The sequence below is a fragment of the Acomys russatus genome, chromosome 3, assembly GCF_903995435.1.
Source record: "Acomys russatus chromosome 3, mAcoRus1.1, whole genome shotgun sequence".
Lineage (NCBI taxonomy): Eukaryota > Metazoa > Chordata > Mammalia > Rodentia > Muridae > Acomys > Acomys russatus.
In genome coordinates this window covers 10,185,364-10,212,747 of record NC_067139.1, presented here as the reverse complement: position 1 = coordinate 10,212,747, position 27,384 = coordinate 10,185,364, and the positions used below count along the sequence as shown (strand labels likewise).

Below are 27,384 nucleotides of genomic sequence, written 5' to 3'. Positions count from 1 at the left end.
TGGTTTGGTTCGGTTTGGTTATTTGTGGGGGTTTTGTTTTTGGTTTTGGTTTTGAGACAAGGTTCCTCTGTGTAACTTTGGCTGTCATGGAACTCGCTCTGTAGACCGTGCTGGCCTCGAACTCACAGAGATCTGCCTGCCTCTGCCTCTGCCTCTCAAATGCTGGGATTAAAGGCGTGTGCCACCAGTTAATGGAGAGAGGTGGGGGGAGGGAAGGAGGGAGAGGGTGAGAGGGAGAGACAGAGAGAGGGGGAGAGGGAGAGAGAGAGAGAGAGAGAGAGAGAGAGAGAGAGAGAGAGAGAGAGAGAGAGAGAGAGAGAGTGAAATAGAAGGAATTCTGGATTGGAACCTGAAACAGCTGATTTCAAATTGGGGCCTATAAGGATTAAGACATGACTGATCTAAAGAAATGCCCAGAGAAGGTAGAATGAGCTGTCCCCAGAGCGCCCCCTACAGGCATCAGGCATCTAGGCCAGCTTGGGATAGCCACTGGGGTCCTCCTTATCCTGCCTGAGCCCTGCTCTCCACAATTCCCTCAATAAAATACAAAGGACAAAGGGCAACAGTAGTGAGCCCACTTACAATCTATAAAAGTTCTTTCCTTCTTATACTCGGGGCTCACACCTGATCCACTGCGTCGGTGATAGTGTGGGTCCAGCTTAAGCTGAAATTTTTAAAAAGCCTTGTGTGTTTGCATCTGCATTGGCTCCTAGTGTTTACTGGGGTTTCATTGAAACCTGGCACAACATTATGACTTCTACCAGATGTGACTGGCACAAGGCTGGGAGGCTGTGACTCAGCAGAAGACAAAGCCAATAGTTAAAAGCATTTTGTAAATACAGTATTCTAACTGGGGCATGTAGGACTCGCCTGTAATTTCAGATCTCTAGGAAGAAAGACTGGGAGATGTAGGTCATCCTAGGCTACACAGTAATATGTTCTCGAAATAACAATAGTTATTATTTTTAAGTGAAGAATCTGCATGCTCTAGAAAGACCAGCAAGATACTCTCACCCAGTCTATAGTAACTGAACATGAGAAAATGTTAGGACTTGGGATCTTAAAATAATGCACAGGGTTGAATTGCATTTGACACCACAAATACTGAGCACAGACCTGCTATTACTTTTATGCAAATTAAAATTTAGGGTCCTTTGCTGCTGCAGAGTTTGGGGCCCAGGTGTCACAAGAGAGTGAAGATGCTGTTTACGGTGATCATGCTATATTCGATCCTCACACCTCTGTTGACTTGAAACAAAAAAAAGAAAACAAGGCCTGGTTGGCCGTGAATTCTCAGAGAGCCTCCTACATCTGCCTCCCAATGGCTAGGGTTAAAGGCATGGGCCACCACACTGCTTTATTGATGATACTTGGATCGCTTCTGATTACTGCCTGGCAAACTCCAGCCTTGCTAGTTGCTTGACCTACAGCAGCTAGGTCATGAAGCAAAGGCTTTGAGATGTCTTGGGAGCACCCTGCTCAGGACCAACAGAGGAGATACGCAGGCAAGTATGCAAGAGCCTCAGTTCAACACTGGTTGAATGCTTGCCCCAAATCCCAACGCTCAGGAGCGCTGTGCTCCGAATTCTTAAAGGGATATGCAGAAAAGTATGCAAGGGACGGATTACTGAGCCACACTTCGCCCCTCGTTGAACAGTGGTCCCAAATCCCAGTACTCAGGAGCTGCAGTTTATGGACCCGCAATTTGGGCCTTGGTGTCATCTCTAGACAAAGCGCAGTTTGCCAAGGCCAGGGTACAGGGGAACAGAAGGCTTTCTTGTCACAATTAAGGCCTAAGAAATGACAGGTGAGCATCCGACAGTGGGAAAGATGCCTTAATGTTTCTGGGAGTCTTTCACTTCGCAGGCCCTAAAGAAAGGCACCTGGGGAGTATAGGCCGGTTCAGGACCTCGGTGCAGCTCCAGGAGCGCAGAAAGAGGGCGCTCTCGGCGTCTCCGCCACCCTCCCGCCGCGGTCTCTGTCACCCCGCGCGTCCCCGCCGCCGCGCTCCCGCTTCCCCGCGACCCCTGAGCTCCTGCGTGCCCGCTTGCCTGTCCCTTGCCGCTGTCGCCGCCACTGCCGGGCCATGGCGACCTGCTTTTTGCTGCGGAGCTTCTGGGCCGCACGTCCGGCGTTGCCAACTCCGGGCCACCGTCTCCGCCTCTGTCCCGTAGGAGCCCAGCAGCGGCGCAGCTACGCCCGGGGCCCCGCTGGCCTCCCCGCCGACCTACTCCGTGGGGACAGCTTTGTGGGCGGTCGCTGGCTCCCAGCCCCCGCCACCTTCCCCGTGCACGACCCCGCCAGTGGCGCCACTCTGGGCACCGTCGCCGACTGCGGGGTGCCAGAGGCCCGCGCTGCCGTGCGCACCGCCTACCATGCCTTCTGCAGCTGGAAAGGGGTCTCGGTCAAGGTGAGAGCGCAGCGCGTCAGGTGCAGGTTCTCGGCCTAGCGAGAGGCAGAGATCCCCAAAGTGAAACTAACCCCGTGACACTTCCGTCCCAGTTCCTGGGGATACACAATACCGAAAGCCGAAAGCCGAAAGCCGGGGGAACAACAAAAAGAGACAAATAAATTTGGAGCATGGGTCGGTCCCCAGCTCAATGTCAGAGCCTCCTGCTTTCAAACCTCAAATAAGAGAGACTGACAGGGGTGCATAATTAAGAACCTGAGCAGCTGAGTATTATTGTGAGCCAGCCTGCCTGAGTGGAAGCTGCATGTAGGGGGTATGTATCTGTATGTGGGGGTCGTGTCAAGGACACCGAGAAAGGATGTGTGAGTTTTGTTTAGGGGACTGAAAAGTTCAGACACATTCTCTGATTTTAGATCGGAGTGGGTAAGTGCTACAGCTTACTAACAGAGATGGCTGGAGAGTCGGGCTTAGATGGTACTGACAGAAAGCTGTTTTAGAAAAAGTCTTCCTCCTTTACTTATGCTATTACCCCTGCAGTCAGCCCCATGAAATCATTGCTTCCTTACCCTTCACAGCCTCTCTGAAGTTGCCTAGTGATAGGGGTACAAGCACACCGAAGTCTTACCATCCACCCACCCAGCCTGTAGTTTCCGAGTGTGTTACAGGCTTCTGGAGGTGCTTGCAATGGAGAGTCAAGAGAAAAGGTGCCGGGAGACTGGAGAATGGTTCAGCCGTTAAGATGCACTTGGTGCTCTGGCAGAGTTTCTGGGCTCTCTCAAGAGTCTGTAACTCCAGTTCCAGGATCAAAAGTCCTCAGAAGGTGCGCATACATACATACAAGCAAATGCTCATATACATGAAATAAAAATAAATACGTCTAAACAAACAAATAAACCCCAATAGATGCAGCCCCTTATAGAGTTCACATGATGGGTGTGTTTTGGAGATCCAAACTGCAAGCAATAAACACCTACCTTGGCAAGGAAGTGTACTGGGGGGTGATGAATGATGTGAGGGGCAAAAGGGAGATGCAGGGCCAGAGGTCAGAGGTGAGAGGGAAGGTCACAGTGCTGAATAGAGTGTGGTCATGTGTTCAGGTCTGTGAGGACATTACTGTAAAGTGCCATATGGATGGCTCAAGTGACAGAATTGTGTCTTCCTGCAATTATAGAGGTCTGAAGTAAGAGGCTGTGCTGGCTAGTTCTGGGTGGACTTAACACAAGCTAAAGTCATCAGAGAGGAAGGAACCTCATTTGAGAAAATGCCTCCATAAGATTGGACTATAGAAAAAAATTAGACTATAGGCAAGCCTGTGAGACATTTTCTTTTTCTGTTTGTTTTTTGTTTTATGAGGCAGGGTCTTACTATGTAGCCCTGGCTGTTCTGAAACTTCCTCTTGTAGACCAGGCTGGCCTTGAACTTATAGAGATCCTCCTGCCTCTGCCTCTCAAGTGCTGCAAGTAAAGGTGTGGGCCTCCATATCTCCCTGCCAAGACATTTTCTTAATTAGTGATCAGTACGGGAGCATCCAGCCCATTGTGAGTGGTATCACCCACTCACAGTGGAGCAAGCTAGTAAACAGCACCCTTCCGTGGGCTCTGCATCAGCTCCTCCTTCCACGTTCTGCCCTGTTTGAGTTCCTGCCCCGGCTTCCTTCAGTGATGAGCAGTGTTGTGGAAGTGTAAGCAATTAAACCCTGTCCTAGCCAGGTGTGGTGGTGCATGCTTTTAATCCCAGCACCCAGGAGGCCGAGGCAGGTGGATCACTGAGTTCAAGACCAGCCTGGTCTACAAAGTGAGTCCAGAACAGCCAAGGCTACACAGAGAAACCCTGTCTCAAAAAAGAAAAAAATAAAAATAAATAAATAAAAATAAACCCTCTCCTCCCTAGCTTGCTTTTTGATTGTCGTGTTTTGTCACAGCAGTAGAGCTGCTAAGACAGAGGTCAAGATGGTAGCAGGCCCGCTTTCTTCTGAGGCCTCTCTCTCACGCTTGTAGACACTGTTCCTTTTCTCCACGTGGTCTCTGAGGTCCTGTCACTATCACCTTCTTCTGGGGCCAATTGTTGACTGAAGGTCTCGTTGAACTTAATCACCTCTTTAAAGACTTTATCTCCAAAGACAGTCTCCTTCTGATGCACTGATGAGGAGAGTCAAGACTTCAACGCGTCACTCTAGGAAGGGACACATTTCCTCCTGTAACATCAGGGCAGGCCTTCCTCAGGATATAAGGTATACAGGCGGAGAGAGTGAGGTAAGGGGAGATCCTGAGCAACTCAGAAACATGGCTACTCAGCTTCCAGAACAACAAGGATGCCCCCGTGGCCCACAGAAGACCAAGAGAGCTAGGAAGAGATGCAGGAAGCTGTGATAGGGCTGGGGGCTGCTTCATTCGGAACCTGTGGACCTTCCTAGGACTTCCGGGCTTACTTTGCCTGACAGCAGTGTCAAGAATGCTGTAAGATGAGAGGCTGTAAGAGGGGCATGGTGGAAGAACAGACCTGCTAAGAGGAGTTATTGGCTTGTGCTTGTTTTCCTGAGGCAGGCCAACTTTATAAGGAAACTAATTGTTTTTCACCTATGGATTTAACTGAATTCAAGATCAATAATAACCTATACTGTTTGGAGGTTACAGGACTTCAGTGGCTAACAACTCCAAAAGATGTACTCTATTCCTGGCACTGAGCTCTTTGTTAGCATATGGGGCCCAGTAAGGGCATTGCTATGCTGTTAAAGAGTAACTTCATTTTCAATCTATCTATCATCTATCTATCAATTTGTCTGTGTATCTATCTAACTATCTATTATCTATCTATCTATCTATCTATCTATCTATTGAAGCTTCTACAGTAGAAGGTAGGTTTCCATCTGACTTTTAAAAAAAGAGGTCTCTAGTGTTATTAAAGGTTATTGCCAGTGCTATTGGTTACTTCCTAGAACTTGATGCTAAGATCCTATTGCTGAAGACACCAAATATTTGAGTCAGAGGTCATGGAGGTATCAAGCTGGTACTGATCTAGAAGCTTCGCCTCTACTGGCTAAAGATGTCATAGTGCCAGTCACTGCTATGAATGTGTGCTGGCTGGCTTCTTTTTTCAACTTGACACAATTGGATCATCTGAGAAGAAGGAATCTTAATAAAACGATTGGCCTGTGGGAAAGCCTGTAGGAGATTTTCTTGATTGATAGGAGATGGCCTAGCCCATTGTGAGTGGTGTTACCCCTGAGCAGGTCATCCTGGGGTGTATAAGAGAGCAGACTGAGCAAGCCATGACGAGCAAGCTAGTCAGCAGCACTCATCCATGGCCTCTGCATCAGTTCCTGCCTCCAGGCTCCTGCCTCCAATTCTTGCCCTAAATGTCCTTTAATGACTGAGAAGTGTAGGATGAAATAAACCCTCTTCCCCAAGTAGCTTTTTGTTGTGGTGTTTTAGCACAGCAATAGAAACCCTAAGGCAGAAACTGGTGCCAGATACAGGCATTGCTGTGACAGACCTGGCCACGTGTTTTGAGGAAGGACTGTGGTATCATTTGAACTTTGGCCAGGAAGAACTGTTGAGTTTGGCAGCTAAAGTTGAGAGCAGCGCACATGATGGAGGCCTGGCATGTGGCCGTCCAGAGAAGAGTTTAAAGGTCCCTTAAAGACTCCGTGAAAGCCATTTATGTGGTATTTTGAATTAAAAGCTACCAATGCAAAATTTATGCTTTTCTGGAACGATCCTGGTCAGCAGGAGCCGGTAAATTAGTGGTGATTAAAGAGAGAACATTGAGATGAAATCTTCTCAGGGGGTTTCCTCAGGGTGAGCATACAGAAGCTGTGGTCCAGAGTAGGGAGAGGATGTCTCTCATGCTGGAAGCCATCCATCTTTAGTAGTCTGTAAGAGTTACCCAGGTGGTACTGGGTCATGGAGGGCAGCTGAGGCCATTGGTGAAGATGCAGCCCATTTACAGCAGGAGAGCACAGCATCTTAGAGATGCCAGTGTGATGGTGATGTGGCCTCCAAGGACAGCAGCAGCTTAGGAGTGGAGCTAGCCTCAGCCTGGGAGAAAGCTGTGTGTGCTGTGGATGGCAGAGCTGGAGATGTGCTGCTACAAAACTCACGACGGAGAGCTCCGGAAGTCTGACACTAGCCTTATGCTGTTGGACGTTGGCTTCGCTCTAATTGATTGTAACTGTGCCTGGCCCTTCCCTCTTGGAATAAGAAAGTACTTAACTTAATTTTAGTTTTATAGACACCTTCAGTAAAGAGACTTTGGAAAATTAAGAGAAATTTTTGGAATTTTACAAAGATTTTGGATATTTAGAGAGACTTCAGGGAGATTTGGGTTATTTTGGAAAGAGTTCCAATGCTTTAGAGAGACTTTATGTATTTATTTATTTGTTTTTGTTTTTTGTTTTTCCAGACAGGGTCTCTCTGTGTTAGCCTTGGCTGTCCTGGACTCACTGTGTAGATCAAGCTGGCCTCAAACTCACAGTGATCCACCTGCTTCTGCCTCTCGAGATAAAAGGCATGCGCCACCACGCTCGGCCTTTTTTTTTTTTTTTTTTTTTTTTTTTTTTTTTTTTGCGTCTTTAAGTGTTTTAAAGAAACTGAGCTTTTGTATTGCTGGATTTGTAAAGACTGGGACTTTTAGACATAGGAAGGTTTTACATTGTGAGCTTTATGTTACATGCTATCCAGAGAACATCAAGAAAGGAAAAGTTATGGCTCAAGTGGTGTGTTTGTGTGTGAAGTTGACAACGGATAAATTTATATCAATTTGACACCTTGACACAAGGTGGGTCATCTGGGAAGAAGTAATCTTAAGAAAGGCCTCTGTAAGATTGGCTTGTAGCGCAGCTTTTCCTTTTTGATTGATGATTGATGTGAAGGGCCCAAGCGCTTACAGGTGGTGGCCCTGGCCAGGTGGTCCTAGGATGTATAAGAGAGAGGAGGCTGAGAAAACCACAAGAAACAAGCGAGTTAGAAGCCATCCTCTATGGCCTCTGCATCAGTTCCAAGGTCCAGGTTTCTACCTCCTGCTCATGCCCTAACGTCCTGATGATGGACTCAAAGATGACATAAACCCTTTCCTCCTCAAGCTGCTTCTGGTCACGTGTTTCAGCATAGCAAGAGAAACGCTCAGATAGCATATTACCAGAGGAGAAAGGTAATTATCGGCCTTACCCAGCTGTGAACCCAGCAAGCTACAACAACAACTGGCAGGACATGCCTGCTGGCACAAGTAGTGGCATGAACATCATGAGAGTAACTAGCCACATTCCACAAGATGGGCCCATCCCCAGCACCACGGTCAGCCCTGTGGGAGAACCTACTACTGCTGTTCTGTTAAACAGACACAGTACTAAGCTGATTCCTAGCGACTTATTCTCATATCCCTAGATTAATGCATCTCTCAACACCCATCAGAGACGCTTCTGTTTTGAGTAGACAGTGAGTAGCCAGAGAGCAGCAACTGGCCAAGGTGCAGTGAGTGAGAGACTGGGGATGCTCAGCCACAACTGGGACATCTACATTGCCTCCTCCTCCCAAAGCTCAGGGACCATTTCAGAAGAGGGGAGCAGAAGGACCGTAAAAGCCATAGCTGGAAGATGAGCGCAGGGAAACAGGGTCCTTCAAACACAGCAGGACAGCTATGTATAGGAACGTACAGCAATTGTGAGTACATGCATAAGCCCTGTGCAAGGCCAAGCTAGACCAGATCTCGGCAGAGAGGGGAAATGGGACTTTCACATCCGTGCCTGGGCAAGACGCAATTGCAGTTGTTGGAAGAGGGTGAGTCAGTCAGCCACAGTCCAGTGGAAGGCCACACATCTGAAAATATGCACAAAGCACACATTTGGACTTGATGGGTAAAGAAAAGAACACAAAAGACACAAAGTTGTGTGGGTAGGGAAGGTGGGGGTGGATCTTGGGCAATATAATCAAAACATACTATATGAAACTAATAAAAATAAATAAAAAGTTATTTTATTTATAAACAAAATATTTTTAAAAGTAAGCTTACCATTCCAGTCTACAATTATAATTAATTAAAAAAAAAAGTTAGAATAACAAGTTGAACCAGTAATTGATTCACTCATTTACAAAATGTCCAATGTCTGCTGGTCCTAATGGATTTGACCCCAATGATGCATGACGTCATGGTGGGGGCATGCCTGATCATATCTCCAGATAGAGAGCTGGAGACTCCAGGAGCCAGTAGGTAAAGGCCGTTGCTGTACACACCTGGTGACAAGAGTTCTGTCCCTCAGAACTCACATAAAAGCAGGGAAGAACCAACCTCACAGAGTTGTCCTCTGGCCTCCATATATGCTGGGCAGCACATATATTCACTTTAATAATGGTAATAACCAAACATTAAAAATATATCTAGCTTGTGGGTCCATGCAAACTACTTTAATCCCTTCTAAAGATGTTCAGGCCACTGGGTAGGTGCTGCCTCTTATCAATCACTGAAGACTAAGCCTCCAGCTCAGGAACCTGGGACTGAGGAGTTAGGGACACACTTCGACCATAACAGAGGCTACTGCTTGGCTTAGGTGGGAGGGCATGATGGCTCAAACTAGGTAGAGGCAGTGTCGAAAGATCCCATAACATAAAGGATGTCGTTAGAAGGTAGAGCTGACTGGTGTGTATCAGGGGGTGGGAGAGAAAGGAATCAGTGACAACCCCGGCTTTTTTTCTTTCTTTCTTTCTTTCTTTCTTTCTTTCTTTCTTTCTTTCTTTCTTTCTTTCTTTCTTCTTTTTTTCTTTTCTTTCTTTCTTTCTTTCTTTCTTTCTTTCTTTCTTTCTTTCTTTCTTTCTTTTTTTGTCTGAGCAAATGTAAGTGGAGCAGTGTTCAGGACTCATGCCTCTAAAATGATGGACTGCCCAGAAGACACGCAGGTAGAGGTCTGTATAGATGAGCTACAGTTTGAAAGTGAGCCTGGGCTAGAGAGGTAAGTGTTAAAGCTGCACGTGCAGGTACACGCTGTACCTGCATGTGCACTCAGCTGTGTAGGCATGATGGCAGGGGAGCAGGGCAGGCCAGACCCCTTGATACTGTAGCATCCTTTTACAGACTTCCAGTGGCTCACCAAGATCAAGGGCACCACTCCGTGCAGGGAACTGTTGGTTAGTTTGGCAACCAACCACTTGCTGTTGCGGCCTGTCTGAAATAGGCAACACCATGCATTAGGATGGAGGCTATGGTTGCATGAATGTGTTTGGGCTCTAAGATTACAAGAGCCTGGAACTTCTTAGGGGAACTTCCTTCTTGAAGAAGGCGTTCCTGGATGCTAGGACATCGCTGAGGGAAGAAAGGATGCACTTCCCTTCTCTAAGCCCGTTCACCTCCCACCACCACAATCTATGTGTTCTTGAAGGTCTAGCTCAGGTGTGGCTTCTGCCTCTGGGCTTGTCAGTCCCTTGGCCTTCCATTTTCTACTTCCTCTGAAGCAGTAGAACTGGTCCATACACCTCGTCATCAGCCTCACATCTTTCATGTGTTTACGACCTTTTCCCACCTTGTAAACTAGAGCATCTGTGTCAGACAAAATATCTGACAGAAGCAACGTAAGGGAGGAAGAAGTGAGCCTGGCTCACCATTCACGGGGATTTGGCTTATGATGGTGAGAAAGACATGGTGACACTGCTCCATGGTGGCTGGACCACATGGGGGATCTCCACATGGGGCCACTAGACCAGGAAGCAGAGAACAGAAGTAGGTCCTGGCAGTAACCTGAGGTTATTTATTTATTTATTTATTTATTTATTTATTTTACTCTTCTATTCCATGTATATTGGCAATGTTTAGGTTTGCCCAAAAATTTCTAGGCTTCAAAAACTTGTCAGGTAAACTGCCACATTTGGTTACCTGGAGAAAGAATACTGTGTAATGTTTATGTTTTTGCTTCCCAATTTAAAAGGAGTTTGGTATTATCACCTATAAGTGAAAAATTTTCCTTTGAGAAAAGGTTTCTCTGTGAACTCCTGGCTGAACTGGAACTCACTACATAGGCCACTCTGGCTTTGAACTCAAAGAGGTCAGCCTGCCTCTGCCTCCTGAGTGTTGGCATTAAAAGTGTGCTACCACCTTCCAGCTTGGGTTGGCAAGGTTTTATGCTTTCTAGAAATTCTAGAAAGTTCTGTTCCCCTATCTTTTCTGGAATCTAGAAGTTTCCCATACGTACTGGCCCACTGCCTTCTATCTCTCTGACGTTTGGTTTTCTGGTGGCATGGGATCTGCTGACTCTGTCCTGTTGCAGTCACTCTCAGGGTTGCACTGGGCCCACCTGAGGATCCAAAATAATCTCTACTGCCCAATCTGTGACCACATTAGCCAAGTCCCTTCTGCCATCTGAGGTAGCAGCCACAAGTTCAGGGAATAAGGCTGTGGATGACTTTGAAGGCTAAATAGCATTCCCGGTGCTTTGTAGGTGGTGTGTTTAGTCTTTTGAAGATTCTGCTAGGTGGACATTAGAGCCATGCTGTGGCTGGAGCGTCTGAGTGGGTCTAGCGGAGGAGCTGGGATGGGAGGTACGTGCTACCATCCACTCTTTGGCCTGTCCGAGACCCTGCTTGAGTTTTGCATGTCCACACAGCTGCATTGTTAGGGCAGACAGGTGATCTTCAACTGACTTATTATTCAGGTTAGGACTGTGCACCTAATGATGGTTTGAGATGAGTGCACATTGGGTAGAAGGTATTTATGGAATGGAGGTTTTGACCTTTTCTTAGGCTAGCCAGGTGCAGTGGGGTTTCCCTCTTGATGCTGGGCTGCAGTAGCCAGTCAGCTTGAGAAGAAGCAGTCAGCTCTTGACTTGCTGTGTCACTGAGCTGGGCTGCTCAGTCGGTGACTTGTATTAGGAGCATTTTCATCAGAAACAAAGGGGTATCTCGGTTAGTGCTCTCCAGCTGCTGTAACAGGATGCTGCCAACAGGGCGCTTAACAAACAGAAACAGCCTCTCTTAGAGCTAATGTATAGATGTCTAGAAGCAAAGTGTTCCAGCAGCGGTCTTCTGAAGTCTGCGAGGGCAGGGTTTATCCCAGACATGGTTATAGTTTGTAGATGGCTGTTTCCTTGTATCTCTTCAGATGGTCTTTTCTGTACCCAAACACACACACACACACACACACACACACACACACACACACACACACACACACTTTTTTTTTTCACTATTTATTCCTGGCTGGCCTGGAACCCACAACACACAGAGATCCCCCTGGCTCTATCTCTTCAGTGCTAGAATTAAACACATGGACCACCACATCCAACCCACATCTTCTTTTTAGAATGACAACTTTAATATTAGGTTAGGATGAAACTAAAGGGCCTCATTTTGTGTTGCTACTTCCATAAAGACCTTGTCTCCAGGTAAGGTAGCATTCTGAGACCCCAGGGGTTACCTGCTTGAGGTAAACAGTTCAAGTCCACCCCCTGCATGCATAAGAGGGCTAGTCATGACTTCCCCTGGCTTATGTACCTTCAACCAGGGTAACCAAAGGCAAATTCTTACTTTTAAAATATATATTTTATGTTTAATTATGTGTAGCATATGTGTGTGTGTGTGTGTGTGTGCGTGTGTGTGCGCATGTGAATACTAGTGCCTACAGAGGCTAGAATTTGTGTCCTCTTCCAGAGTAATATTTGCTTTTAACTGTTGAACTTTTATTCCAGCCCCACATATTACTTTTTATTTCTATAGTTTTGCTTTTTATCTTCTCTCATTCTTTTTCAGACTAAACATGGTATCCCATGTTTACAGTGCAAAACTGGCCACTGTCACTTTCGCCCTGATATGGGGTCATGTGTAGCCCAGGCTGGAATGAAACATGGCATGTAGTGAGTGGGGCCCTTGCACTTCTGGCCCTCCTGCCTGCACCTCCTGAGTGCCTGGATTAGGCACGTTGCACCATGCCCAGATTTATGCTGAGTTGGGATGGAACCCAGGGCTTCATGCACACCAGGCAAGCACTTTACCCACTGGAGTACATCTCCAGGCTCATTAGCACATCTGTATTCACTCCTCAGAGCCAGGCTGCCTGGATTTTAATAAGTTCTCTCTCATCAGGGTGAAAGAACACGTGGTGCTTAATGAAATGGGAAGGAGTAAAATGCAGCCACGATGGTGGTGTACTTTCGAGGCAGAGCTGAGACCCATCTTCTCCTGAACACGTGTCCTCAGCAAAATCCTTGAGGCGTGAGGAGACACAGCTTGTTAGTCTGTTCAGAATAGGGAAAGGGACACTCTCCAGAGGCAGCAGTGCTGTGTGTACACACAGGCTCTCTGTTCACAAGTGGAATTACAAATGTAAAAAGTTAGACTTCTGAATGGATAACAATGTTGGGATGACACACTAGGTTTGCTCATTGCCTTGGATGGTGGTTCAGGCAGATGAGGGTAAGTCTAATAGCCCTCCTGGACTAGCAATGTGGCTTATTTGGTAAAGAACTTGCCAAGCATGCATGACTCCCTGGGTTCAATCCCCAGCTCCCCATAAACTGGGCTTGTGGCAGACACTTAATTCGGGCACTCAGGAGGTAGAGGCAGGATGGTCAGAAGTTCAAGGTCATCCTCAGGTATATATTTGCCATTGAATTGATACAGGCTTGCTTCAAACTTCTGGGCTCAGACAATCCTCCTGCCTCAGCTTCCTCCTTGGTTTCATGTTGGCTCCTTCATATATGTGTGTCATTATACCTTGCTCTGATTCATCCCCTTCCCTCGCTACCGTTCCCTGCCAGGTGCTAATCTCTTTGGGAAAAGCCCCCATAGATAAAACCAAAGATGTTTTAGGAGCTACTGGGGCATCCCACAGCCTGGTGAAGTTCACACGTGGGGTGCTTTCAGGGGAGGGAGGGGCAGGTAAAGGTTATGGAGCCATCTCTCTTGCACTGCCCAGTTCATTGCTCCTCTGCCTCATTTCTCTTCCAGGAGAGGAGTTCTTTACTCCGTAAATGGTACGACCTAATGATGCAAAATAAGGACGACCTGGCCAAGATCATAACGGCAGAGAGTGTGAGTTCAAGGTCCTGGCTTGCGGCTGCAAGGAGGAGTCCTGGGGTGGTTAGATCAGAGCGTGGGGAAGCCCCTGGCTACCCTTGACTGCGTGCAGAAGCTTAAGAACCTGCGGCCCTTTGATGATGAGGGATTGCGTTGTCATGCTGCTCAGAAAACACATTTGCTGAAACAAAATTCATGTGCTCTATTATATTTGTTGTTGATTTGCAAAAACTAGATGGGGGAGGGGCGGCGGGCTGGAGAGACGGCTCAGCAAGTGAGACCATGCACTACTCTTGCAGAGGACCCAAGTTCGGCTCCCCAAACTCACGTGGGGTGGCTCACAGCTGTCTGTCATGCCAGCGCCAGGGGATCCAATGCCTCTGACATCTGTGGGCACCGGCACTCATGTGCATACACAGCCCCACAGACATACATAGTTAAAAATAACAAAAATAAATATTTAGGGAATAGGTTGGTTTGGAGCTATATGGATACTGACTTTTTTAATCTAGTTTTTTAAATTTTTTTTTTTAAGATTTATGCTAGTATTTATTCATGTGTATGTTCGTATGTACATTTGTGGGTCCAAATATCAGAGGAAGCAAGAATAGGGCATTCAATCCCCTAGAACTGGAGATATAGATGGTTGTCAGCCACAATATGGGTGTTGGGAGTCAAACCTAGGTCCTCTGGAAGAGTAGTCAGTGCTCTTAACCACTGAGCCAGTTTTTCTCTTTTTTAAATATAATGTTTCTTACTTATTTGTTGAGACTTTCATACTCTTTACCCTTTCCACGTCCCCCTTGGACCCCTCTCCAACAAGTCTCCTGCCAACTCCTTGTCCTCTTCATTGTACTTTTAATGACTTTAGTGCAGCTAGTGCTGGTCATGGGTGTGAGGCCACACCCTGGGGCATGGTGACCTACAGGGCTACTCCTTCACATAAAAATTACCTCCCCTGCCCCAGAAGCCATCCACTGCTTGTATCTCCATGGGGCCTTATGCTCTCTGATGTTGGAACTTTGACCGGCTTGGTCTTGTGTAGTTGCCTTTAGCTAAGGTGAGCGCCACCATTGTCTTCTAGTGACCAGTTTGTTCTTGTTTTGTTTTGCTGTTTTTTCAAGTTGGAGTTTCTCTGTGTCATCCTGGCTGTCCTGGACTCACTTTGTAGACCAGGCTGGCCTCTAATTCACAGCAATCCACCTGCATCTGCCTCCTGAGTGCTGGGACTAAAGGTGTGTGACACTACACCCAGCTCTCTAAGTAGCCTGTTTTTGTTTTCTCGTTATTTTTCAGTTTGTAAACTGCACCATTAGTTCATTCACAGACTAGGAGATTTCATACCATGACTTAATATCCAGGAAGCCTTAGACTGTGCAGTGCTCTGTGTCCACCCCTAAGCTGTGAACACTTATTCTATCATTCCAACCTCTAAGACTTGCACCAAAGTTAGTCATTTCTCAGCAACCTCTGAGCTTTTCAATGCAAAGTTCCTGCCCACCCTTTTTTTCCTTACAGCTTTGAATAACTTAGAAACACAGAGCTGTGCAGATGATGATGATGGTGGTGGTGGTGGTGGTTACTAGAAGACAACACACATGACCTTTTCTGATTTGATTTAGGGAAAGCCACTAAAAGAGGCCCAGGGAGAAATTCTATATTCAGCCCTTTTCTTAGAATGGTTCTCAGAGGAAGCTCGCCGTGTTTACGGAGACATCATCTATACCTCTGCCAAAGATAAGCGGGGCCTGGTCCTCAAGCAGCCCATTGGTGTGGCGGCAATCATCACGCCGGTATGTAGCAAGGCCAGCACCACCCCAGGGTGGGAGCCTGGGTCGGGTGGCAGGAAGCAATCTCTTCTTCCTGGTGAACAGGTGTGCCCATCTTGCTAGCTTTGCCACTTGTCCTTGGTTTCCTGATTCCTTTCCTGGATGTAGAGGTATGTTGCCACATTCTCTGAGACAGTGTCAAGTGTAGTGACATAAGTGGGAGTGCATCAAGAACAGGGGCTTTTCTGACCTGGCATGTAGGCTCCATCCTGGTATTACATAGCTCCTCTGGAAAGACCTTTGGTATTCTGTCATTTTAAATAGACATTTACTTTTTTTACTTGTACCATTATTCAAGAAATATGTTTACTTTGTGATTACCATCAACAGTAGAGCCAAGGTCCAAGGGCTATGAATAAGATGCTGTCTCTGATGCAGGCTACCAAAATGAGACTTGATAGCCTATGATCATATAGTGGAGAGGAGGTCCCCCTCGGTCATAGACCTAGGGGAGGGGAATAGGGTGAAAGTGGGAGGGAGGGAGGAATGGGAGGATACAAGTGATGGGATAACAATTGAGCTGTAATCTGAATAAATAAATTTTTTTAAAAAGCTGCTGGGCGTAGTGGCACACGCCTTTAATCCCAGCACTCGGGAGGCAGAGGCTGGTGGATCGCTGTGAGTTCGAGGCCAGCTTGGTCTACAAAGTGAGTCCAGGACAACCAAGGCTAACACAGAGAGACCCTGACTCAAAAAACAAACAAACAAACAAACAAAAAAGATGCTGTCTCTGCTTTGATGAGTTTGCAGTACAGTGGTGGACACCAGATTCCTCTCACCAGCAATCCTGAAGGTGCCAACTTCTCTCCAGGATCTGGCAACTGTTTGCAAGGCTGCTGGCCCTCCGTGTTCAGCACAGTTTCAAATAGAGTCCTCCTTGCTACCTACACTGATGAAGCCTTCCCTGAAGGAGCAGGTTGTATGATCTTGGGCAAATTATTTAACTGTGCAGCCTCAGTTTCCCAAGATCTGTAAATGGGATAGTAATAACAATAATTTCATTGAGATATCCCAAGGACTTAGTTCACTGGAATTTCAAAGTGCTTAGAACAGTACCTGGGATATTATTATTATGTGATATATGAGAGTTTGCCAAAAAATAAAAGTTTCTGTGGTGCTGGAGAGATGGCTCAGCAGTTAAGAGCACTGGCTGCTCTTCCAGAGAAGCTGAGTTTGGTTCCAGTACCCACATCAGACAGCTCACAACTGCCTGTAACTCCAGCTCTGGGGAATCCAGTGCCCTCTTCCGGCTTCCCCAGGCACTTACACACATATATTATACATACATATGCATAAATAGAAAATTATTATAGATTTGATGCTATCTATTCCCTCTAAATATTGTGTCAAAAGAAGTAAATCATCAGCCATTTCAAAGGCACATCACCAATATATATCGGCTTTTCAAGACAGGGTTTCTCTGTGCAACAAGCCCTGGCTGTCCTGGAAGACACTGTAGATCAGGCTGGCCTCAAAGGCGTGCGCCATTATGCCCGGCTCATCACCAGTATTTTACTTAAAGAGTTTCAGACCAAATCTAGCTCAGTTCCTATCTTTATAAATAAAGTTTTATTAGTATACATGGGGTCAAAAAATAAAGTATACATGGGGTACATTTGTGAGCCAGTTTTTATGAGGCAACTGCAGTGGTACAGAGTTGCGACAGAAACTGCACACCCTACAAAATGTGGTCCTCACAGAACACAGCAGTCTAGATAGTTTTGTATGGTTGCAAACTCTGCTTCTGTGAACCTTGACCTCCTGAGTCTCTCCAGTTGACCAAGGCCAGGTGTTCTGAGAGCGCAAAGCTGCATAGCAGCAAACAGGTTTGCCAGTCAGTTGGGCAATGGGATGGTGACTGGCTTCCTGCCCTGCCTTGTCTCAGATCCGGAGGCAGTCCACACACTCACATCCTTCCTCTATTTTTCCAGTGGAATTTTCCTAGTGCCATGATCACCCGGAAAGTGGGGGCCGCCCTAGCAGCTGGCTGCACCGTGGTGGTGAAACCTGCTGAAGACACACCCTATTCTGCCCTGGCCCTGGCTCAGGTGAGTTTCTCTATGTGCAGAACCAACCAGGTGTCCAGGTGGATGCTTCTCAAGGTCAGGAAGAAGCATTTTTGGAATTTCCTTCTCTGCCTATCCCTGCCTTGTACCAAGCATGTGTCTTAGTCCACTAGCGGCTATTTTTATATCACATGCTGTACTCTTTAATAGGAAAAAAAGAAAAGGAGAGGAGATTTTCAGATACTCATTGGTCACATTTTTGATACCCTAAAAGTGATATTGATCCATCATCATTTTTCACTGCATTAAAAATGTGGGTGTTTCTTACATTTAGGAGCTGTCTTTGACTTTTTAAAAAAGGTTTATTTTCATTATATGTATGTTTGAGTTCTGTATATGCCATGTTTGTGCAATGCCTGCAAAGGCCAGAAGAAAGTGTTGGCTCCCCTGGAGTTACCAGTGGTCATGAGCCATCTGATGTGGGTATTAAGAACCTAATTCAGGTCCCCCAGGAAAAGCAGCCACTGCTTTGGACCACCGAGCCGTCTCTCTAGCCTGAGCTTTCTTATGCACTACCCCGGATGCTGCCTCAGGCTGTATTCAGACACATCTTTTTACTCTTCTGCTTAAAGCTCTCAGATGGCGTCATGTGTCTACTCTGAGTGAAATACAGATTTACTGCAGTAGCCTCCCATACTCCAGCACCCTCTGGCTTGTCTTCACTTCAGAGCCCCTTGGTCTTCTGTTTGAGCCACTCTGGCCCCTGTGACCCCTAATATCCCTTCAACTTCACCCTCAACTCGGGTATCGAACAGGCTTTTTCTTCTTGGTTTGTTTTGTTGGTTGTTCGCCCCCCACCCCACACACATACACTTTGGTTTTTTGAGACAGGGTTTCTCAGTTTAGCCTTTGCTGTCCTGGACTAACTTCGTAGGCCAAGCTGGCCTCGAACTTACAGAGATCTGCCTGCCTCTGCCTCTCGAGTGCTGGGATTAAAGGCCTGTGCCACCACGCCCTGCTTTCTTTGTGTATTTTTAAAATATTAATTATTTATTATTGTTGTGTATATGTACAAGATGGGGATGGACACGTGCACTGTGGCACTCACGTGGAGGTCAACAGACAACTCTGTGGAGTCCGTCCTCTCCTTCTGCCTCTATGCGGTCTCCAGGTTGTATAGCAAGCACTTTACCCACGGAGCACCTTGCCATCATTCTTTGTGTCTTTATAAGGAAGAGAGCTAACATGTAGTCGGCCTCCTGCACTGTCAGTGAAGTGATGGGCATGCACCTCAAAGGGACCCCATTGGCATAAAGGTTATTTTGAGGTACAGGAAATGTAACTTCACAAAGGGCCATTCAGCCTAACTCTTCCTACATGTAAGAAGCCACAAATGTAGTTTTTGGAGGGAGCACTTCACACACTAGGAAAATCATGAGTCACCAGAGACTAGAGCACGAGACTGCAGCAAACAAGAATGATCACTCAGTGATAAATATATATCCAATTTAAAAAATTATCACTGAAAGTCAAGGGTGTGGGTTAATTGTTTTATATTTATTTAGAGCATGTGACATTGTAATGGAAGACATTAGGGAGAGACAAAGGGTATAAAATTCACAAGTATGAGGCACCTTTAGATCTGAGGCAGGGAGCTGGTGAAAACATTTAGCAAAGCAGATTTTTCTGAAATAAAAAGTCTATAGTATCATTAGAAAAGGCTAATCTTCTGTAAGATTATAAACCTTGTATTCCAAATAGTAGTAGAGTATTGATTAAATGAATGGTGCTTAATTTTAAAAGAAAAGGCCGCATTAGCCTTTGTAGTCCCTCCAGTCCCCGTTTGCCTCTCTGTACAGCTCATAGAACACGCCGTCCTATCCGAGACCCACACGTCCTGTCGTTCCTTCAAACATGCATTGTTCTTTGTCTAAAGTGCATACAAGGACCAGGCTGCGGTCATTTCTTCAGACTTTACTGTCTCATGATGGGCACTGTACTCATACAAATTTACTATAACATTTATGCTTTTGTCAATTACCTTTTGTATTCACCGGGATTCTACATCCAGTCAAAGAATTCACATAAGAACTAAATGTCACCAGCCTATATCCCAGCTATTCAGGAGGCTGAGGCAGGTGATTCCGAAGTTCAAGGCCTGCCTGGGCAACTTGGAGCTTGCCACTGTGGTTATTTGAATGAAATGACTCCCCCACAGGCTCATGTATTTGAATGTATATCCCCAAACTGTTAGAGCTACTTTAGATGGATGTGAAGTCTTGTTTTGTTTTGTTTTGTTTTTTGAAAGAGGGTTTCTCTGTGTAATGTGTATAGCCTTGGCTGTCCTGGACTGGCTTTGTAGACCAGGCTGGCCTGGAAGTCACAGAGATACCCCTGCTTCTGCCTCTCGTGCTGAGATTAAAGGCATGCACCACCAGGCCTAATGGTTGTGAGGTCTTTAGGAAGTAGGGCCTCCCTGGAGGAAATGTGTCATGTGGGTGTGTCCTCAAGGTTGTCTAATATGGCCCCACTTCCTGTCTGCTGCTGTGTTTCTGTGGATACAGTGTTACTCACACTCTTCCATCTTTGCCTCCCTGCCATGATGGAGTACATCCCAGCTTAAACTCTAGCCACAATAAACCTCCCTTCCTCAAACTGCTTTTTGCTGAGATTTGGTCACAGCAGTTAGAGAAACAACGAGGAGTGACTGTATCTCAAAATAAAATGTAAAAACGAACACTTGCAATACAGCTCAGTGGTAGAGTTCTTGCTCAGTATGCATGAGGCCCTAGGTTCAATTCCTAGGACCGTACAAACAATTACTAATAATAGTAACAAAATAGTTCCAGGTTTGCAATGTCCAGGGTTACAACCAAGAGATGCTTGCTGTACCCTCTTCTTTTCCCTCCTTGTCTGGACTTAGTTCTATAAGGAGCTGTGGCTTGGACACCACTAGTACTTATTTTATGCCTCTCTGGGTATTCTGTTCTTGAAACTTTGTGTTAGCCAGCTTTCTGTCACTATAACGAAGCACCTGAGATGATAGCCTAGGAAGAGAAAAAGGTCTGTTTCATTCATAGGTTTTAGAAGTTCCAGGCCATGATCTCTCCTCCCTTGTGCCTTTGGTAAAGCAGTACACACCATGGTAAGAGCAACGTGGCAAAGCAAACTGCCCACCTCAGCTCCAGATGAGGGACAGGCCCTGAAGAAGGGTGTATCTAAGAGTGATGAGGGAAGAAAGAATCAGACATGGGACACCATTCAATTCTTTTGATGAGAGACAGGACAGAGAGGAAATCTTAGTGGCTTTACCTACTCTGACAACCTGAGTCTCCTTTAAGCTTTATTTATACACAAAACCATTTCCTTAAAAACTTTAATCATTGATGACACAGCTTGAAATCTTTTTGGTTACATAAGTATATAGGGACAAGGGGGAACAAAGCAAGCAAACAGCAAATTTCCTGACAACTAAAAATTAACTTTAGGATTAAATCAGCTGTCTTTTAACTTAAAACTTTCTTCCTTATGATTGGTTTCTTAAAGCCTTGCAGTTACAAAAGGTATTAAACAAAGTGACTCTATTTGACTTTAACTTGGCATATAGTTAATAGATCAAAGATCAGTCCCTTCACCTGGTACCCTACACTTGTCTTCCTGACCCTTAGTTAATCCTTTCTTTTCCCATTTTATAATTAAAATAAAGCTATAATTTAAAACTATTATGTAGCCTTGTTACTTGGAAGCAGCTGGTCCCTTTGTCTTTCCAGAACATCAGGAAAGTCCTGACCTGTCAAGTTTACTCAGAAAGGCAACATGCCTGTCTCTGTGACTTTGTCTTGAACTTCTATATCAATACAACTTTTATCTTTACTGTAGCTTTCTAAGAAATAGAAGACTCTAGCAGGCTACCAAGAAGAGACTTGATACCCTATGAGCATATACAGGGGAAGGAGGTCCCCCTCAATCACAGTCATAGGCAAGGGGAGTAAGGGGAAAATGGGAAGGAGGGAGGAATGGGAGGATACAAGGGATGGGATAACAATTTAGATGTAATATGCATAAATTAATAAAATATATTTTAAAAAAGAAATAGAAGACTATTGGGACTTTAGGACTGTTTCCAATGTCTACCTTTAACCTCATCACGAATTTTTGCTTCAGTGCAATTTCTGTCTTTACTATAATCCTGTGAAGGAACAGTAGAATTTTAAAACTCTTTTATTTTGCATCTAGGTAGGCACCAAGGTCTATTGATGATGACATGGTCAGGATCTCTTTTCTTTCTAAACTAGTTCTTTGTTTCCGAAGCTGAGCGTAAAGACCTAGTGATTTTAATTATAGTTTGTCAGCTTTCAATTTTTCCCTAAAATTTTCTTCTTGATTAATTCTTCTAAAATCATCTAAATCATTTACCAGACTCGTTTATTAATAATCTAACGATGAAGCTGAATAAGTTTTATAAAAGACTCAATTTTCTGCATAGCTGTATTTTCCCAGGGAGTCACCAATGACTTTATTAGTTTTTGTTAGTATCAGCTTTTACTAATTTTCAATTCTAGCCTTTGGAGGGAAGCCTCTAACAGGAATTGCTGCAGTAAAGGATCAGTGCAGGGCATCCAGGCACTGGAACTTTGTCAAGCAGGCCTTAAGGACACCTGGTTGTTGGGGCACTGGAACTTTGCCAAGCAGTGCCCCCAGAATTCTTGGCCTCACCAAGCCAGGAAGCAAAAGAGAAAACGCTTGGTTTGTCAGTGCTTTTTGGGGGTGTCTGAGCCATTTTCTCACTGCTGCCACCAAACGCCAGACAAAAGTGTGGAGAGAAGCAAGTGGCTCTGAGGGATGCAATCCACCATGGCCAAGAAGCCATGTCGGCAGGGGCGTGAGAGGGCTGGTCCAATTGTGTCTGCATCAGGAGGTGACAGAAAGTGAATGCTGGCAGTCCTCAGCTTCCTCCTTCTCCTCTTGTTGTTCAGTCTGTGGGCCCCAATCCCCAGTCAGGCTGTCTTCTCTGTTCAGTTGAACCTCTCCTAGGGCCTCAAACTGATGGTCATCCTCCTGCCTCAGCCTCTCCAATGTTGAGATTACTGGAGTTAGTAAGGTTTTTAATCTCACTAATCTCATTAAAAACAATAAATATGGAATGGGAGAATACAAGGGATGGGATAACAATTGAGACATAATATGAATAAATTAATAAAATATATTAAAAACAATAAATTTGAAGCAAATATCTTTGTATGTTAATTAAAAATTAAACAAATCAAATCATCAATGAGGTAGCAATCACAAATATCAGGACATTATTTATGAGAAGACCAAGGGACAACTTTTCTCCACAACCACACATTACCAGCAATCTCAACACTGGAGAGGCTGAGGCAGGAGGATGACCACCAGTTTGAGGCCAATGAGACCTACAAAGAGAGACACTGAGTCAGTCACACAACAAACTCAGGGCAGACCTGACCCGGAGCCCTGGCATGGAAAGGCCAGATTCCCAGGTCAGGTAGCCACTTAGTCTTCCCCAGGCCCTCGCCTCTGCCGAGTTCCTCCTGTCTAGGATTCCCTTTCTTCAGCTCCGCCCCACAAGGAACTAGCAAGCAGCATTGTGGCTCTTTTCTAAACACCCTTCCCACACTCCTCCCTGGAAGCTACAGTCCGTCAAAAAGCTTGAGATTGTCTCAGAGAGGCTTGGAAAACTCAGCTCTGTTGGCGGGCAGAACAGAAGGTGGCACCAAAGCTCTTACCTAAGACCCTGGATTGTTGAAACCTAAGAGTGACACTGTTATACATGCACGTTTATTTAGGGCATTAAGAGTGTAGCTCAGTCATAGTGTGTGTGCTTAGCAGAGTGAGGCCATGAGTTTAATCTTTAGCACATATACGTACACAGTAATACATATATGTACACATATATATGTCACTTAAATAGATTTTTATGGGTGCTGATATTAATATATTAAAATTTTTTATTACATTTATTTGTATGTGTTTATATACATATACACACAGAGTCACATACATTGGTTTTCATGGGTGCTGATATTAATGTATTTTTAAAATGTTTATTACATTTATTCATGTGTGGAATATACATATACACACAGTCACACATATACGTACACATATATATGGAATTGAAATAAGGTTTTTTATTGGTATTGATATTAATATATTTTTACAATTTTTATTGCATTTATTTGTGTGTGTGTTTGTGTGTGCACGCGCACATGTGCATACATTCATGTGTGGAAAAGGAAGCTGGGTACCCTGGAGCTGGGCAGTGGCAAGAGAACTGAACTCACACTCTCTGAAAGAGCTGTTCGTGCTTATAACCACTGAGCTGGCTATCCATCTTGTAACATATATTTCGGAGCTTGCGGTCTCCAATAGGCCAGGCTGGCTTTGAACTCACTCTGTAAGTGAAGATGACCCTGAGTTTGTCATCTTCCCGCCTCTACCTTGCAGGAGCTAGGGTTATAGACCTGCACCACCGTGTCTGGGTTCCTCAGTGTGTTCTCATTCTGGCCCAAGGCAAGCTTGTATTTTGCATTGTGTTCTGCATTAAACATGTTTACTTCTGATTCTGTTTTTCAGTTCAGTCCTTGTTACAGTGTGCCTGCTATTTCTCTTTAAAGCTTGCGAACCAGGCGGGAATCCCTCCAGGTGTCTATAATGTCGTTCCCTGCTCTAGAACCAAGGCCAAGGAGGTGGGAGAGGCACTGTGTACGGATCCACTGGTGGCCAAAATTTCCTTTACTGGTTCAACAGCCACAGGAAAGGTATGTGACATCAGAGTCAAGCAGGTGGTATCCTAATGCTTTCTATTTATAGAGTATACAATTACAATTTCATGGGTTTTGTTTTGTTTTATTGGAGACAGGGTCTACATAGCCCAGGCTGTCCAGGATCTTGCTATGTAGGCCAGGCTGATCTTGAACTCACAGTGATCCATCTGTCTCTGCCTCCCAAGTGTTGGGACTAAAGGAATGTACCACCACACTTGGCCTGTCATGTATTTTTTGAGTTGGTATTATGGCTCAAAACTCAAGGCAGTGTTGGCATTGTCTACCTGTGGCATTGCCCCAGCTCACAACGCCCCTGGGCCCTTCCTCTTCTCCAAATGATTGCTTTTAGTTTCCTTCTACCTTCCTAGTGGGTTTTTTAAAAAATCAAATCTAATGAAATAAGAATCTCTATTCTCAAGAATACATTGTATACATGTGTGGAATTATCAAAGAATTAATATATATTTAAAAATTTTAAGTAATAATATATTTCATGTCTCCTCTTTCTTATGTAAAATGATATCTAAAGCAAGGTGACCTTATATGCACCTTAAATTTTTCATTATTGGGTAACTTGGGGGGAGTTGGGTTTTTTGTTTGTTTTTGTTTTTGTTTTGAGACATGTAGCCCTGGCTGTCCTGAAACTTTCTTTGTAGATTATGCTGGCCTCAAACTCACAGAGATCCACTTGCCTCTGCCTGTAGAATGCTGAAATTAAAGGCGTGAGCCACCACCACCCAGCATTATTGGGTAATTTTGTAAAACAGGTTTAGAAGCCTTATATGTTAGTTTTCTGTTGTTGCAAAAATTCTTGAGAAAAATAAAGAGGAGGGATGATCAGAGGCTTTTTTGGCTCCTATTTAGGAGGTCTCAGTCCACGGTTGCTCAGCTTCATTGTTTTTACCATGTAACAAGGCACGAGCAACATGGCAGGAGGCACTGGTGGAGAAGAGCTGCTCACCTTATGGTGGCCAGGAAGGAGAGAGAGAGAGAGAGAGAGAGAGGGGGGGGGGGGGGGGGGGGGAAAGGGTCCAGGACCAGATACATCCTCCCATGTCCTCCTCCCATGTCCTCTGTCCTGAGCTAGATCCACCCGCTAACGAGTGGCCCACTCAGCCGTAACCATTTCTCAGTGAGTCACCAGCTGGTGACCAGTCTTTGGACATCAAAGCCATCAGAGGAAGGGACTTTCTATGCAAACAGTAGCACCCTGGATGTTGATGCAGATTCTTACAGTGTTCTCCTGCTGCGCCCCGCAGGTCCTGCTACACCATGCAGCAAATTCCGTGAAGCGTGTCTCCATGGAGCTGGGCGGCCTTGCCCCATTCATTGTCTTTGACAGTGCCAACGTGGACCAGGCTGTCGCGGGGGCAATGGCATCTAAGTTTAGAAATACTGGGCAGGTGAGTCGGGCAAGGTGTTTTAGTGCTGGGATAAGGGTAGGTGTATGTGGTTTTGCAAAGACGGTAGCACCACCACGGTCTTGCTTCTCTCCCTAGTTTCTTTGCTTGCTTATTCACTCATCCTGTGAGCAAACATCTACTGAGTACTTTCTCTTAGGCACTAGTTAGGCGTGCAAAGTCCAAAGAAAAGTAAGAGCTAGTCTGTTGCTTCATAGAGTTTCCAGAGCTGTAGATGTCTTAATTTATGTATAGGATATGTGTATGAATACACATGTGTGTAGGTCCATGACCTGTAGTGACAATTTTGGAATTTTCGTCTCTTTAATAACAGAGAAATATAGCTGGGTGTAGTGGCGCACACCAGTAATCCCAGCACTCGAGGAGGCAGAGGCAGGTGGCTCTCTGTAAGTCTGAGGCCAGCCTGGTCTACAAATCAGTCCAGAACAGCCAAGGCTACACAGAGAAACCCTGTCTCAAAAAAAAAAAAAAAAAAAAAAAAAAAAAGCAAAACAAAAACAAACAAACATACAAAAAACCCTACAGAAATATTATAAGAATGTGTTTTCATTTTAATCCCAGGTGTAGGGATGTGGGGCTATTTTGGACTGTCCACAGCAGCTAACTGTACGCTTCAACCTTTTCCAAACCTACTTTGAGGTCCTTTAATGCTTACACCTCCCTTCCAACCCACCTACCCTAGATAGGAGAGAAAAGAGGTTAATGGGAACAGAAAAAGTAGACCTTTTTGGATTCAGTTCCTGGGAGCGATTCCCCTGGCATAGCTGGCAGGATTTCAGCAGACCAGCAATTCAGCCAAAGTTGCTGCTGGAACCTGGAACAGCAGCCGGAACCTGGAGTTCCAAAGTGTTCTCTGGAGCGGGTCTCTCTAGGAGTGATGAACAGCCAAACAATACCCAAGACCCAAAAGGACCTCGCCTCCTGTTTTGGGCTCCTCCTCTCAGAGTCTGTACTAAGATGTATTTCAGCTGGCAAAAAACAAGCCCCGGCATGAGGTGGTTCATCTCTTACTGGATAAACATCACCTGTTCTCTCACAAGTCTCTTCCCCATCCCACACTTGGGATCAAAACAAAAACATGTTTATATCCACTACAGCTGACAATGATTTGGGTCGTGCTCCAGCAGAGGCGTCGGTTTGCCAGCTGCAGAGTTTCTGCGGTTGTGGGACATTTGGCCATTTGGAATTCTGGGAACTTTTCTGAGGGTGTACAAACGCTAGCTCTCCAATAGGTAGGCTTGGTGGTGGTTTAGGTAGGTTGTTTTCGGTTTGCTAGTAGCTGTGGTCAAAGAAGAAACAGAAGGAAAGAAATTAGATTCCGGGATCTTCCTAATTCCTCTATCCCCTCTATCCTAGTCTCTCTCCAATGTAGCCTTAGGGGGTGAAACTGGGTAGGGATAAAGGAAGGGGGCAGAGGGGGGGCGGAGAGAAGAACCACAAAATAGCAAAGTGACCCCTATTGAGCATGCGCAGCAGCCAGAGGAGGGCGCCTGGGGTCCTGCTGTACCACGCTCTGCCCTTGAGACAGCCTGTTTCAATGATCCTGCATCTAGATGGACTAGCAAGCCTCAATGATCCTCTTATGAGCCTATTCCCACCAGTGCTGGGGCTATGAGCAGGAGCAGCCACGCCTGGCTTTGCTATGTGGGTCGGAAGGATTTGAACTAAAGTCGGGATGTTACACAGTATCTCTTTCACCCACTGAGCCATCTCCCCAGCTCCTTGTCTTCCAATCAAATGATTCTTCTTCACTTCTTTCCCCTACATCTTGAATCATCCTTTCATGGTTTTTCCTCCCTGGTCCTTACTGAACCAGTGCAGTCACCTCCTCAGTTAGGAAACAACATGTAACAGCTAAGGCCTGAGGTCCCCTGTTGTACAGAGAAGAAGGCAGGTAAACATTGGGAAAACCCAAAAGCTGACACAAAGACAGGAT

At 45.5% G+C, this 27,384-nt stretch overlaps 1 protein-coding gene across 2 annotated transcripts in view; it reads left to right on the top strand.

Moving 5' to 3' along the window:
• The first annotated feature begins 1,969 nt into the window (after nucleotides 1–1,969).
• The window catches only part of Aldh5a1 (aldehyde dehydrogenase 5 family member A1), a 32,761-nt gene continuing 7,346 nt past the window's right edge, over nucleotides 1,970–27,384 (top strand). Inside the window, exons 1-6 of one of the 2 annotated variants that reach the window (XM_051169365.1) lie at nucleotides 1,972–2,410; nucleotides 13,333–13,416; nucleotides 15,024–15,194; nucleotides 17,162–17,278; nucleotides 23,878–24,021; nucleotides 25,287–25,430. In XM_051169365.1, coding sequence (XP_051025322.1) covers nucleotides 2,087–2,410; nucleotides 13,333–13,416; nucleotides 15,024–15,194; nucleotides 17,162–17,278; nucleotides 23,878–24,021; nucleotides 25,287–25,430 — 984 coding nt within the window. In that variant the 5' untranslated portion in view covers nucleotides 1,972–2,086. Of the gene's footprint in view, nucleotides 2,411–13,332; nucleotides 13,417–15,023; nucleotides 15,195–17,161; nucleotides 17,279–23,877; nucleotides 24,022–25,286; nucleotides 25,431–27,384 lie in introns of both variants that reach the window. The other variant, XM_051169366.1, reaches the window with a different exon arrangement.